The sequence below is a fragment of the Anomaloglossus baeobatrachus genome, unplaced genomic scaffold (assembly GCF_048569485.1).
Source record: "Anomaloglossus baeobatrachus isolate aAnoBae1 unplaced genomic scaffold, aAnoBae1.hap1 Scaffold_428, whole genome shotgun sequence".
Taxonomy (NCBI): domain Eukaryota; kingdom Metazoa; phylum Chordata; class Amphibia; order Anura; family Aromobatidae; genus Anomaloglossus; species Anomaloglossus baeobatrachus.
Window position 1 is genome coordinate 166,846 of NW_027443615.1, and position 12,690 is coordinate 179,535.

Sequence of the window (12,690 nt, forward strand, 5' to 3'; positions counted from 1 at the left end):
TGCCCCTGCTACTTTATAAAACAGCTCTATCTCAGGTAAATTGGATGGAGGCGTCTGTGAAGAAATTTTCAATTCTTATTCTTTTGCTTTTAAAAATATCCATTATTCTATAAAGACCAAATTTGTAAAGTTTATGACTTATAGTTGTCCTGTGGACAGATTCTCCCCCTGAGCTCTGGATCTCTCCTGCTTTTCCTCTGACCATAGGCCTCTTGGCTGCTTCTCTATAATTAGTGCTCAGGACCAGACCAGGACTTGTCTTCTCCTTCATGTCATACATGTTAGCGTTATTTCAGCGGCCAGTGATCGGATATAAAGTCTCCAGTAATTATGTTACTATACAGGATTCTTTCTGATGTCACATCGTCATCTTCTCCCCATTCAGGTCCCTACAATATCGGATCCTCTCAGTGGAGATCTTCTATATAAGAGAATTCTCCTGATTGACCTATCAAGGATGGATATGGATAGGGACAAGATGGCGGAGAGGATATTACACCTCACCCTAGAGATCCTCTTCCGGCTTACTGGAGAGGTGAGAGATTCTGATGACGTCACATTACATCATTCTTATCTATGGGAATAACAGATGGACAGAACTGGAGAGGTGAGGACTCTGGAAATGTCTGGAGTGAGATTTATTACTGTGTCTCTCCATAACCAGGATTACACAGTAGTGAAGAAGACCTCTAGTGAGCGCTGTCAGGCCCCTGTGTCTGAGGGATGGGGAAGACCCCTGAGCCCAATCACGGGGTCTCCACCTCACCCCCCGATACATGAGGACATCAATGACCAGAAGATCCTAGAACTCACCTACAAGATGATTGAGCTGCTGACTGGAGAGGTGACACTGCTGTGAATGCTGGGACATTATACAGTAACGCTATGAAGGGATCGGGGGTGACGGTATCATTGTATGTGTCAGGTTCCTATAAGGTGTCAGGACGTCAGCGTCTATTTCTCCATGGAGGAGTGGGAGTATTTAGAAGGACACAAAGATCTGTACACGGACGTCATGATGGAGGTTCCCCAGCCCCTCACATCACCAGGTAATAGACAGGACTAAATACACACGGCCTATAATTATCTGTATGTAAGGAATTAATTCAGTCCCTGTATGTGTCTCCTCCAGTTCTATCCAGTAAGAGGACAACACCAGAGAGATGTCCCCGTCCTCTTCTCCCACAGGACTGTAAACAAGAAGATCCCGATGTTCCTCAGGATGTGATTCCTCCAGCTCTATCCAGTAAGAGATATCTACTCATGTACTTTCTGTACTAATTTTGTGTTTACATTTTTAGACTTTCTGCTGTGGGTTTTTTCAGCTGTATTTTCTTTGCTTCTGCTCCTTCTGCTATTTTCTAGTGCCTTCTCTATGTTGTTATGAAGGCAACTCAAAGACCTGCAGAGGGTTCATGAATGCCCTGTTTCCCTGAAAATATGACCTAGTTACAGTCAGGGCCAGCATCAAGAGGAGTCAAACTGCACTATTTCTTAGAAACCCCAGTCTCTTAGGGACCCCATCAGTTGTAATCTAAGGTTGATTGCTTAAGGACCTTTGATGCTGTTGCGGGCGGGGAATTGACCTTCAGCAGGAGGTGGGGCACTCGAGACGCTCGGATCCGGGCGGTTGATGTGGCTCTAGTGGCAGCCAGACCCGGGCGCAGCCGTCCGTCACCCGCAAGTGAAAAGGGGGTAGTTATTATATAGGGGAGGTTTGTCAGTGATGCCACCCGTGGGTTGCGGTGATTGTTTGTGACACCGCCGCTGCCTTGGTATGGGGGTGCTCGGGTCTGATGGAGCGGGGCAGCAGGATGTTATCCCCTCCACGGGTATGGGAGGTGTTGTCCCGGGGCCCAGGTGTTGGTGGGATGGAGTGATGGGGCACAGTCTGCGGGGTTGGACCGGATGATACCAGTGTACTCACTGTTTGAATAAAGTCCAGATAGTAAACCAACTGACGATAACCGGTAGCCTCCGGAGGGGTGTGCTTGGGTCCCGCACACTGGTTGACAGAACAGGGGACCTTCCTCCTGCACTTTTGGTTTGTGTCTTGTGTGTTGACTAGTCCGCATGAAACGGGGAAGTCCACTCCCGGTGTCTTTTCTGTGGGAGCTGTGGCCCGCGAGAACTGAACCGTGGGATCTTAACAGGAACTTGCAGACGCCCTATCCCCCTCGTTGGGCTTCCGTCTCGCTCTATCTGGGCAGTCGGTGGGACAAGACTTGGAATCTTGTCCCCTGCTGGTTAATTAGAAAGGTGCTTGAAGCTGTCCTCGCTCCAGGGTCCAGGGACCCCGACTGTGCACAGCCTCCGGACCAGATTCCCGCTGTCGGCACCGGCGGGCTACAACCCTGCCCCGGTCCACTTAAGGTCTCCCTCGACCGGATCTCCATCGCCTGTGGCCCAGCTCTGCCGTTTGCCACCTAACCTAGTCAGGTTAAGTAGTCCGGGGCTCCAACCCCTGAGCACCACTTCACAATCCTCTCACTTCAACTGTCTAGCACTGTTCTGTGTGTTTCCCTCCCCTGACACCTCAGAACCCCTAGGTGGGCGTCACCATCTGCCTGGCCCCACCCACTGGTGTGTCCCTATTGTCTTGGGGGGTGACTAGGGTTTGATGGCTGGTGTTGGATACCTGTGTGTGGGGTTTTGTGTTGGAAGGCCAAGGAGGAGGGAGTCCTGCACCTGGAAGATGGATGCAGTCCTCTGTGACAACCTGATTTTGTCAGGGCGTCACAATGACTTCAAAGTCATGTGGCATGATGTAACCAAAGGTCTTTTATTTGCAGGAGTCTAAATGAACTGAACAGGACATAGGCTGGCATGCAGGACTGGCATTAGGGGAAAGGGAGAGTAAACTGGGCAATTTCAGAGCGCTCCCATTTTCCTAGTGGCCTTAGTGTTTATATGCCAATTATAGGACTGTTTAAGGACCTTATTGACAACACGTCATGTGACCAAATGTCTCAATTGCAGGAGTTTCAAGCAGAAGAGGAGACAGGCTGGTGTGTGTGTGTGTCTGTGTGTGTGTGTGTGTGTGTGTGTGTGTCAAATGTCAAAATGGGCAGAGCTTGGCCAGAACAAGGGTGTGATGCCACCGGTTCTCTAATTCGTAACAATTGCGGCGTTCCCTATGCCAGAAATCGTACTCCAGTCCCTAATGTCATTTTCAGTGTACATAGCCGGTCTTGATGAATTGGAGCCCAAATGTCTATCTGCACAGACAGCAAGACCCTGCTACATGCTTTCGTTATAAAGCCTAAGAATAGGCCATCAACGTTACAGTCCTGGACATCCCCGTTAAATTTTCAACATTTGTCTTTATTTTATTTTCGTCTTGGAAAAAAAATCTCTTTTAAAATTGTTTATGTTGTGGACCAATGTCACAGAGATGTTTGCAGGTTATTCAACTGTCAAGGCGGTGTCAGGATCTGTGGAAACTACACTCTGTCTGCTAACGTCTCTTATGTCTGTGAGCAGCGCAGGGAGACACAGGCATCAAACCACAGATTTAGGCAGGCTAGCAAGAGTTAACCTCTGCTGGGTTGCTAGTTAGTGTATTTGACCAAATGCTGCGGGAAGCCAGTATCATTCTCTCCCCTCCTGTATAAGCTGGCTGGGCTATTCCATTAATGCCAGCTATAGGTTACCTATACTGTTAGCAAGAAATTGGCCATAATAAAGTATTAACTTATGGGACCACTCAGTAGTGTCCCATAAGGAATGGCCTACTCCATAAAGCATAAATGACTGGAGAAAAGAAGGAGATACGGCAAAGAACATGTGTGAAAAATTCCATTTTATCCATAAAAATATCATATATAATAAAATCACAACAATATGTGGTCAAAAGGACAAGGATCGGACAGGAGGTGGGGGAAGGTGGGTTGGGGAGGGGGGGGAGGCTTGAGGATGTGGGAGCAACCTGCCTCTCAGAAGCAACCAGGGTGAAGAATTAAGTGACTGAGTTGCCATCAATTGTAGGGCCAACCTATAGCAAGGAGCTGGTGGTGAATTGGGGCCAAGAGAGAAAATGAAGGATATGTGTCATGAGAACCACATGAGATATGCAACCAATCAGCAAGTGGGCATACATGCATGTAGTAAGCCCATCTGGAAAATGTGAAACCACAGTGGAAATAAGGCAAAGTGACTGCGCGGGGCCACAGGCGAGGACCAAGTGACTCCTCAATTTGCACATAAAGAAATGTGTGTATATATATATATACATGCACAGCAAGTCTGAGCCAGGTGCACCGCGCAATCAAGGGGCCTGAAGATATGGAAAGGTTTTCTCAATTATAATTGTGGCAAAGGAGCTGAACCAGAGGGGGGCTACTAAAGTGTACATGCAAAAATAATCACCGGCTGAGGCAGCACACATGTAATCCCCCATTATGTACACCACAGACATGTAAGAGTTAATACTGGTGCTGCACAGAACCAAGGGAGAATTTAAGGCAATACCAGGCACAGGGTTACTGTGCGATTATTAGTCCCAATCCAATTCACCATGCAGCCAAGGGAAGGCGGAACAATGGAGGGGCAACATAAATAAGTATACCTGGTGGTTGGTTCCGAGGGGCAGGAAACAGCCTCCTGACAGCTGTTTCGCAGCGTTGCTTTTTCGAAGGAGGATTGCTCCCACATCCTCAAGCCTCCCCCCCCTCCCCAACCCACCTTCCCCCACCTCCTGTCCGATCCTTGTCCTTTTGACCACATATTGTTGTGATTTTATTATATATGATATTTTTATGAATAAAATGGAATTTTTCACACATGTTCTTTTCCGTATCTCCTTCTTTTCTCCAGTCATTTAGGTTACCTATACTGGTCTGGTGAGGTGTTGTGACTTACGATTGGTTGTTGTGCATTATTACTGTGAACTGTTGTGGTGTTAACCCTTGTTGTCTTTTTGTTGCTGCCTATTTATTTCTGTGAGTTTGCTATTTGTCTCGTCTGTCTTAATTTGTGTTTCCTGTCTGTTTTAATCTGTGTTTCCATCATACTCCTGCCAATCACACGCCAGGGTGTATGCTATGGACAATTATACGCTTCTGTCGTTGCCTGAATCTTTGGGAGGAATGCTGTGTGACGGTGTCCACACGACCTCCTTGGTCAAACAATATATTGCTGAACGATGTTGCGTCGTTTGTGAGATGGGTACGTGTGACCGCTACAAAACGACCTATGAGCGATCTCGGCAAATCGTAGCAGCGATCTGGGCGTGTCACATCGCTAACGAGATCGCTAGCAATATCGTTGTGTGTAAAGCGGCCTTTAGATGTCGAAATTGGACAACAGATTCAGAATACATTTTTTTCCTAATTTAATTTCTGATGTTATGGTTTAAAAAAATAAATATACTTTCAAGATAATATTAAAAAAATAATAACATTGTGTTTTTTATTTTTAGCAGATGACTGTATTGGGAATTCAGATGGAAATCTAATATCTTCAGAATTTATAACACATGATGAAGGTATCACACGTGATACATATGACGAGCAAGTACAACAGAATTGTAAGCAAAATAAAAGTTACAGAAGGGATGTGGAACATGAAACGGCTTCCACAGGAGAGAAGCCATTTTCATGTTCAGAGTGTGGGAAATGTTTTATTCGGAAATCAAACTTTCTTAGACATCAGAAAATTCACACAGGAGAGAAGCCATTTTCATGTTCAGAGTGTGGGAAATGTTTTATTCAGAAAACAGCTCTTGTTAGGCATCAAAGATCTCATACAGGGGAGAAGCCATTTTCATGCATGGAATGTGGGAAATGTTTTATTCAGAAAACTGCTCTTGTTTTGCATCAAAGATCTCATACAGGGGACAAGCCATTTTCATGCCTGGAATGTGGGAAATGTTTTACTTGGAAATCAGAACTTGTTAGCCATCAAAGATCTCACACAGGGGAGAGGCCATTTTCATGCTTGGAATGTGGGAAATGTTTTATTCGGAAATCACATCTTGTTTTGCATCAAAGATCTCATACAGGGGAGAAGCCATTTTCATGCCTGGAATGTGGGAAATGTTTTATTCGGAAATCACATCTTGTTTTGCATCAAAGATCTCATACAGGGGAGAAGCCATTTTCATGCCTGGAATGTGAGAAATGTTTTACTGGGAAATCAGAACTTGTTAGGCATCAAAGATCTCACACAGGGGAGAGGACATTTTCATGCTTGGAATGTGGGAAATGTTTTATACAGAAATCAGATCTTGTTAATCATCAAAGATCTCATACAGGGGAGAGGCCATTTTCATGTTCAGAATGTGGGAATTGTTTTACTCGGAAATCACATCTTGTTAGTCATCAAAGATATCATACAGAGGAGAAGCCATTTTCATGCTTGGAATGTGGGAAATGTTTTATACAGAAATCAGATCTTGTTAGTCATCAAAGATCTCATACAGGGGAAAAGCCATTTTCATGTTTAGAATGTGGGAATTGTTTTACTCGGAAATCAAATCTTGTTAGTCATCAAAGATATCATACAGAGGAGAAGCCATTTTTATGTTCAGAGTGTGGAAAATGTTATTTTACAAAATCAAATCTCGTTAAACATCTGAAGAAGCCGCACAGGGAAGGAACCTTTTTCATGTTGTGAACATTTGAAATGTTTAATTTGGAAAAACAATTCTTGTTGACCATGAGAAAACCCACACAGTAGAGGAGACATTCTTGCATTCAGAATTTGGCAAATGTTTTTATCATTAATCAGGTCTTGTTGTCAGATGAGTCACATGGGAGAAGGATTCATGTTATACCGTGAGTCAAAGGCTTTTATCCTAAAATCAATTGCTCAAGTAAGAATTGGTCAGGGAAAACACCATTTTCTTTTTAAACTTACCGTATTATTATGACCATAAGACGCACCTATGTTTTAGAGGAGGAAGATAGGAAAAAAAATTGAAACAAAATATGTAGTCATGACGCACTGTTGTGAGGGGGAACCTGCTGCTGACATGGTAAGGCTGCTTTCACACATCCGGTTTTAGCAGAGCCGGCCAATCCGGTTCTAAAACCTATGCAACGGATGCGGCGAAAAAAACGCATACTTTGCATACGTTTTTACATGCGGTCCGTCTGGTTTTTGCCGGTTGCGGCTGGCTACTGAGCATGCGTAGTGCAAAAAAACGGATGTGATTTTTGCCGCAGGACGCTTTATCTGGCGTCCATAGGCATGCATTGGAAATCGCGACGCATCGGCCGGATGCGGCGCGATGCGGTTTTTTTCGCCGGACAAAAAACCGTGCCAGGCAACGTTCCATCCAGCCACCGCATCGGCTAAATATGCCGCATCCGTCAAAAACTGGACGGAACGCAAGGCCATGCGGCACAATACGGCGCTAATGTAAGTCTATGCGAAATAAACGCAACCGGCGGTAAAAAAAAAACGGTTGCGTTTTTTCTGCAAAGCGCCGAATTGTGCCGCACAGGAAAAACCGGATATGTGAAAGCAGCCTTATAGGGGTAATTTCCCCCCCCTGATTCTGTACTAATGTCCCCCATTTAGGCCCCTTTCAGTAATGTTTCTCTCTTCCTGGTGTATATGTCCCTCATCCGGGCAGATATGTTCCCCATCTTTGTCCCATAATAGTATACATGATCCCCATCCTGGTATATATGGCTCTCATCTTGGTATGTTGGTGTTGGGGTGGTTTTCGTGACGCTACCCACGGGTTGTAGTGATGCTGGGCACCACCGCTGCAGTGAAGGTGGCGGGCTTCCGGGAGCGGTGTCGGGGCGCAGCTTTGGTGTTAACCCCTCCGTGGGTAGGGGCGGTGGGTCCCGGGGCCCGGTTGCGGGGAGATATGGTGCGGGGCACAGTGCTGCGGTGTGATGCGGTACTCACGATTTAGTCACTCAGGGTCTCTGGTAAACCAAACAAGATGTAGAACGGGCGGCCCACAGCCGGCTGCAGCACTGGACGGTGTGACAGGGTCCCCTTTCTCCTGCACCTAACGTTAGTGGACCACGGTGCCTAAGCACGGGTGGTCCGCTCCCCGGCGGATATGTCGTGGGAGCTCCTTTGCCCGCAGGCGCTGGCCCTTGGATTTATGGCCTCTGGCGGTGGCTGCTATCCAGTCGGGTTGGGCTGTTGCCTTCAATCAGGTCTTTGGTTGGGAAAGGACCCCGTGAGGTCCAGACCTCAATCAGTAAATTCGACTATATGGTGGCCTACGGCCTAGTCAGGGTCTGAGTACCCTTCCTGGTGCTCCGGTAGACTGCTGGCTCCCCGGTTCGGGTCCGGCGGGCTCCAACTCGGTTCCGGTCCTACGGTTCCACCGGTCGTGTTCCCGGTCTCCTGCAGGCGGCCCCTGCTGTCTGCCTGCCTGACTGTGTGAGGGTCCTAGGCTCCGACCCAGGCCCCTTGCAGCGCTGTGTGTCACACTCTGCTCTCCACTCAACTGTGCCAACTGTACTCCTCACTGTCCACAACTGGACTCTACCCCTTACTGTCCAACTCTGAACTTCACACTGCACTACTCAGACTACTGTCCACGACTGGACTGAGCTGCTTCCCTGCCTCAGGCCAGCAGACTTCTCGGTGGGTGTGTCTTTCCGCCTGACTCCGCCCACCCGGTGTGCCTGTCTAACACTGAGGGAGGCAATCAGGTCTTGATTGACGGATGTTAACTTCCTAGTGTGGGGGTGTGTGTGTGTGGTGTCTACTAACCTGTGACCCCTGGTTGTCCAGGGCGTCCCATATATGTTTCTCATCACGCTGCAGACATAAAAAAACAACTGATTATACTCACCATCCCTCTGCTCCCCCAGTGTGCGGTGTTGTCTTTGATGCTGGCAAGTGACTTCAGTGTATAAGTGGCACATCGCATGACGTCACTGCCATGCACCTACAGGCACACGCGGACGTCGGCTGCCGGAATATTCACTGCTCCCCACACCTAGGATTATGGGCGTGTGGAGCAGTGAATATTCATTCTCTAATAAAAAACACGTGATCACCGAGCTGCAGCAGTGGTGACCGGGTGATCATGTGTGCCTGCTATTAATGAATGAATATTCACTACTCCCCATGCTCATAATCCCGCTCATCTCTCGATGCCGGCTTCAGTGCGTTGAGGTAGACTGGATTATAAGTGAGGGGAGCAGTGAATATTCACTTTTGTTATTAGCAGGCACACTGTTAGCCCTGGTTTCTGCCTCCTGTGACCCACTTCTCCACCGCCACCCCTCCAGTCACAGTCACATCAGGACTATGACGCACCCCCCCTTTCCCTAAGACCCCCCCTTTTCTACACAATTTATTTTGGGGGGGAGGGTGTATCTTAAAGTCCGAAAAATATGGTAATTGGTTAACAAATAGTAAGAGTAAAAAATTACAATTCACTCAAAATCGTATGACATAAAAGGGCACAATCATTGTGAATCTATCTGACCGTTTCAGGCACCACCCTCTTTCACTAAACTTCTCTTACATTTCAGACTAAAAATGTCAAAACTCACTAAATGTTTGAACAGTTAAGGTGTGTGATGCACAAAAATGTGTGACTTTTACACAATAGTTCTTGCGCAGTAAGATAGATGGATTTCCCCTTAAATAGTGCTTATCACAAATCTGTGGCTGCCTTTATTATTTACTAAAGCAGTGGAGACCCGCGGATAAGTGAATGTTCTAAATATAATCCAGCACAAAAACTTTTGGAAGTGTCCCTAATGTCCTCCCAAAGGAACTTTCAGGTTGTGAGATCCCACAACCCTCAGCGATCACTGATCGTGTAAGAGTGATCTCTACGACCCCAGCTATGCGGCATCCTTCTTAAGCAGTTCAGTAAATTCTTAACGGGAAGGTGTCGTCCAAAAAAAAAAAAAAAATAATAACTTAAAAATGTAAAGTATTAATGTTTTGCTCAAATATTATTTGTTTTTAATTGAGCAAAATAAAAAAATAAAAAGTTTGATATTTTCCACTCTGAAACACTAGAGGGAGCAGCTGCTGAAATCTGAAACTGTAGAAATAGCCTGGATTACAGCTGCAGTAAAGTGGGCGGAGTCTGCTCTCCTGTGTGTGAGGTCACCTCCCCCTCCCAATCTGAGGGTTTCCAAAGGATAACACAGAATGAAGTTTAGATCACAGTGCACAGCCATTTTGTTGGTGACAAGAGATGTCTAAAGTGTCACCAAGGACAGCAGGAGTATCACACAGGATAGGATTAGATACACAGCTCATCAGACAGTATTACACAGGAGAGGATTAGATACATAGCTCAGCAGACAGTATCACACAGGAGCGGATTAGATACTCAGCTAAGGAGGCAGTATCACACATGAAAGGATTATATATACAGCTCAGCAGACAGTTCCAAACAGGACAGGATTAGATACACGTCTCACCGAACACGTATCACACAGGATAGGATTAGATACACATCTCAGGAGACAGTATTACACAGGAGAGGATTAGATACACATCTCAGGAGACAGTATTACACAGGAGAGGATTAGATACACACCTCAGCAGACAGTATCACACAGGAGAGGATTAAATACACAGCTCATCAGACGGTTCCACACAGGACAGGATTAGATACACGGCTCACCGAACACGTATCACACAGGATAGGATTAGATACACAGCTCAGCAGACAGTTCCACGCAGGACAGGATTAGATACACAGCTCAGCAGACAGTATTACACAGGAGAGGATTAGATACTCAGCTCAGGAGGCCTTATCACACAGGAGAGGATTAGATACACACCTCAGCAGACAGTATCACACAGGATAAGATTAGATACACAGCACAGCAGACAGTATCACACAGGAGCGGATTAGATACTCAGCTCAGGAGGCAGTATCACACAGGAGAGGATTAGATACACAGTTCAGCAGACAGTATCACACAGGATAGGATTAAATACACAGCTCAGCAGACAGTATCACACAGGACAGGATTAGATACATAGCTCAGCAGATGGTACCACACAGGACAGGGTTAGATTCACAGCTCACCAGACAGTATCACACTGGAGAGGATTAGATACACAGCTCAGCAGACAGTATCACACAGGAGCGGATTAGATACTCAGCTCAGGAGGCAGTATCACACAGGAGAGGATTAGATACACAGCTCAGCAGACAGTATCACACAGGATAGGATTAAATACACAGCTCAGCAGACAGTTCCACACAGGACAGGATTAGATACACGTCTCACCGAACACGTATCACACAGGATAGGATTAGATACACACCTCAGCAGACAGTATCACACAGGATAAGATTAGATACACAGCTCAGCAGACAGTATCACACAGGAGCGGATTACATACTCAGCTCAGGAGGAAGTATCACACAGGAGAGGATTAGATACACAGCTCAGTAGACAGTATCACACAGGATAGGATTAGATACACAGCTCAGAAGACAGTATCACACAGGATAGGATTAGATACTCAGCTCAGGAGACAGTATCACACAGGAAAGGATTAGATGCACAGCTCAGCAGACAGTATCACAAAGGAGAGGATTAAATACACAGCTCAGCATACAGTATCACACAGGATAGGATTAAATACACAGCTCAGCAGATGGTTCCACACAGGACAGGATTAGATACATGGCTCACCGAACACTTATCACACAGGATAGGATTAGATACACAGCTCAGGAGACAGTATTACACAAGATATGATTAGATACACAGCTCAGCAGACGGTACCACACAGGACAAGATTAGATACACGGCTCAGCAAACAGTATCACACAGGAGAGGATTAGATACACAGCTCAGCAGACAGTATCACATAGGAGAGGATTAGATACACGGCTCAGCAGACAGTATCACACAGGACAGGATTAGATACACGGCTCAGCAGATAGTATCACACAGGACAGGATTAGATACCCAGCTTACCAGACAGTATCACACAGGATAGGATTAGATACACAGCTCAGCAGACGGTACCACACAGGATAGGATTAGATACACAGCTCAGCAGACAGTATCACACAGGAGAGGATTAGATACACGGCTCACCAAACACGTATCATACAGGATAGGATTAGATACACAGCTCAGCAGACAGTATCACACAGGAGAGGATTACATGCACAGCAGGCAGTATCACACAAGAGAGGATTAGATACACGGCATGGGGGGGTAGCGAGGGGTTTCAATGAAGATGGTAGCAGCAGCTGCGGGGGAGGGGCAAGGAGAGTGGGGGGTATCATTTTAACATTGGAGACAGTAGCACCTGCGGTGGTGGGGGGAGGGGCGTAGGTACTCACATGCTCTGCATGCACACGCACACAAACACACACAGTTCTGCTGCATGCTTGCCGGCATCGGCGGAGGGGGAGGAGAGCGGGGCTGGGGGCTGGGTAGAGCGGGGGGAGGGGGTGTCATTGGAATCTGTAACAGCGGGGGGAGGAGAGGCGCCCCGGCGCCCCGTACTCATACATCCCGGAGGTTGACAGGGGTAAAGTGGAGCAAACATCATACGCTGTGTGCGCCACAATGATGGTGCTGATCTCCTCCCTCTGCTGTTATCTGGATAGCCCAGGGGGCGCGTGCATTTCACAGCAGATGCCTTCTCTAATGTTACTAAATGGGGTCAGAGCCCGACTATCAGAGTCTATGCACAGAGGGCTGCCATAAAGGAGGTGAGTATCTGTCCTTACAAACACCAAATCCAAGATGGCAGCGCCCAGTGCCT

The 12,690-nt window shown here is 46.8% G+C and overlaps 1 protein-coding gene across 1 annotated transcript; it reads left to right on the forward strand.

The window, feature by feature from the left end:
* The first annotated feature begins 622 nt into the window (after nt 1-622).
* On the forward strand, nt 623-12,158 carry LOC142279231 (uncharacterized). Its single transcript, XM_075332677.1, has 4 exons — nt 623-844; nt 926-1,049; nt 1,133-1,246; nt 5,420-12,158. The coding sequence occupies exons 1-4, from the start codon at nt 623-625 to the stop codon at nt 6,613-6,615; spliced, it is 1,656 nt and encodes a 551-aa protein (XP_075188792.1). The 3' UTR covers nt 6,616-12,158.
* The last annotated feature ends 532 nt before the right edge of the window (nt 12,159-12,690 follow it).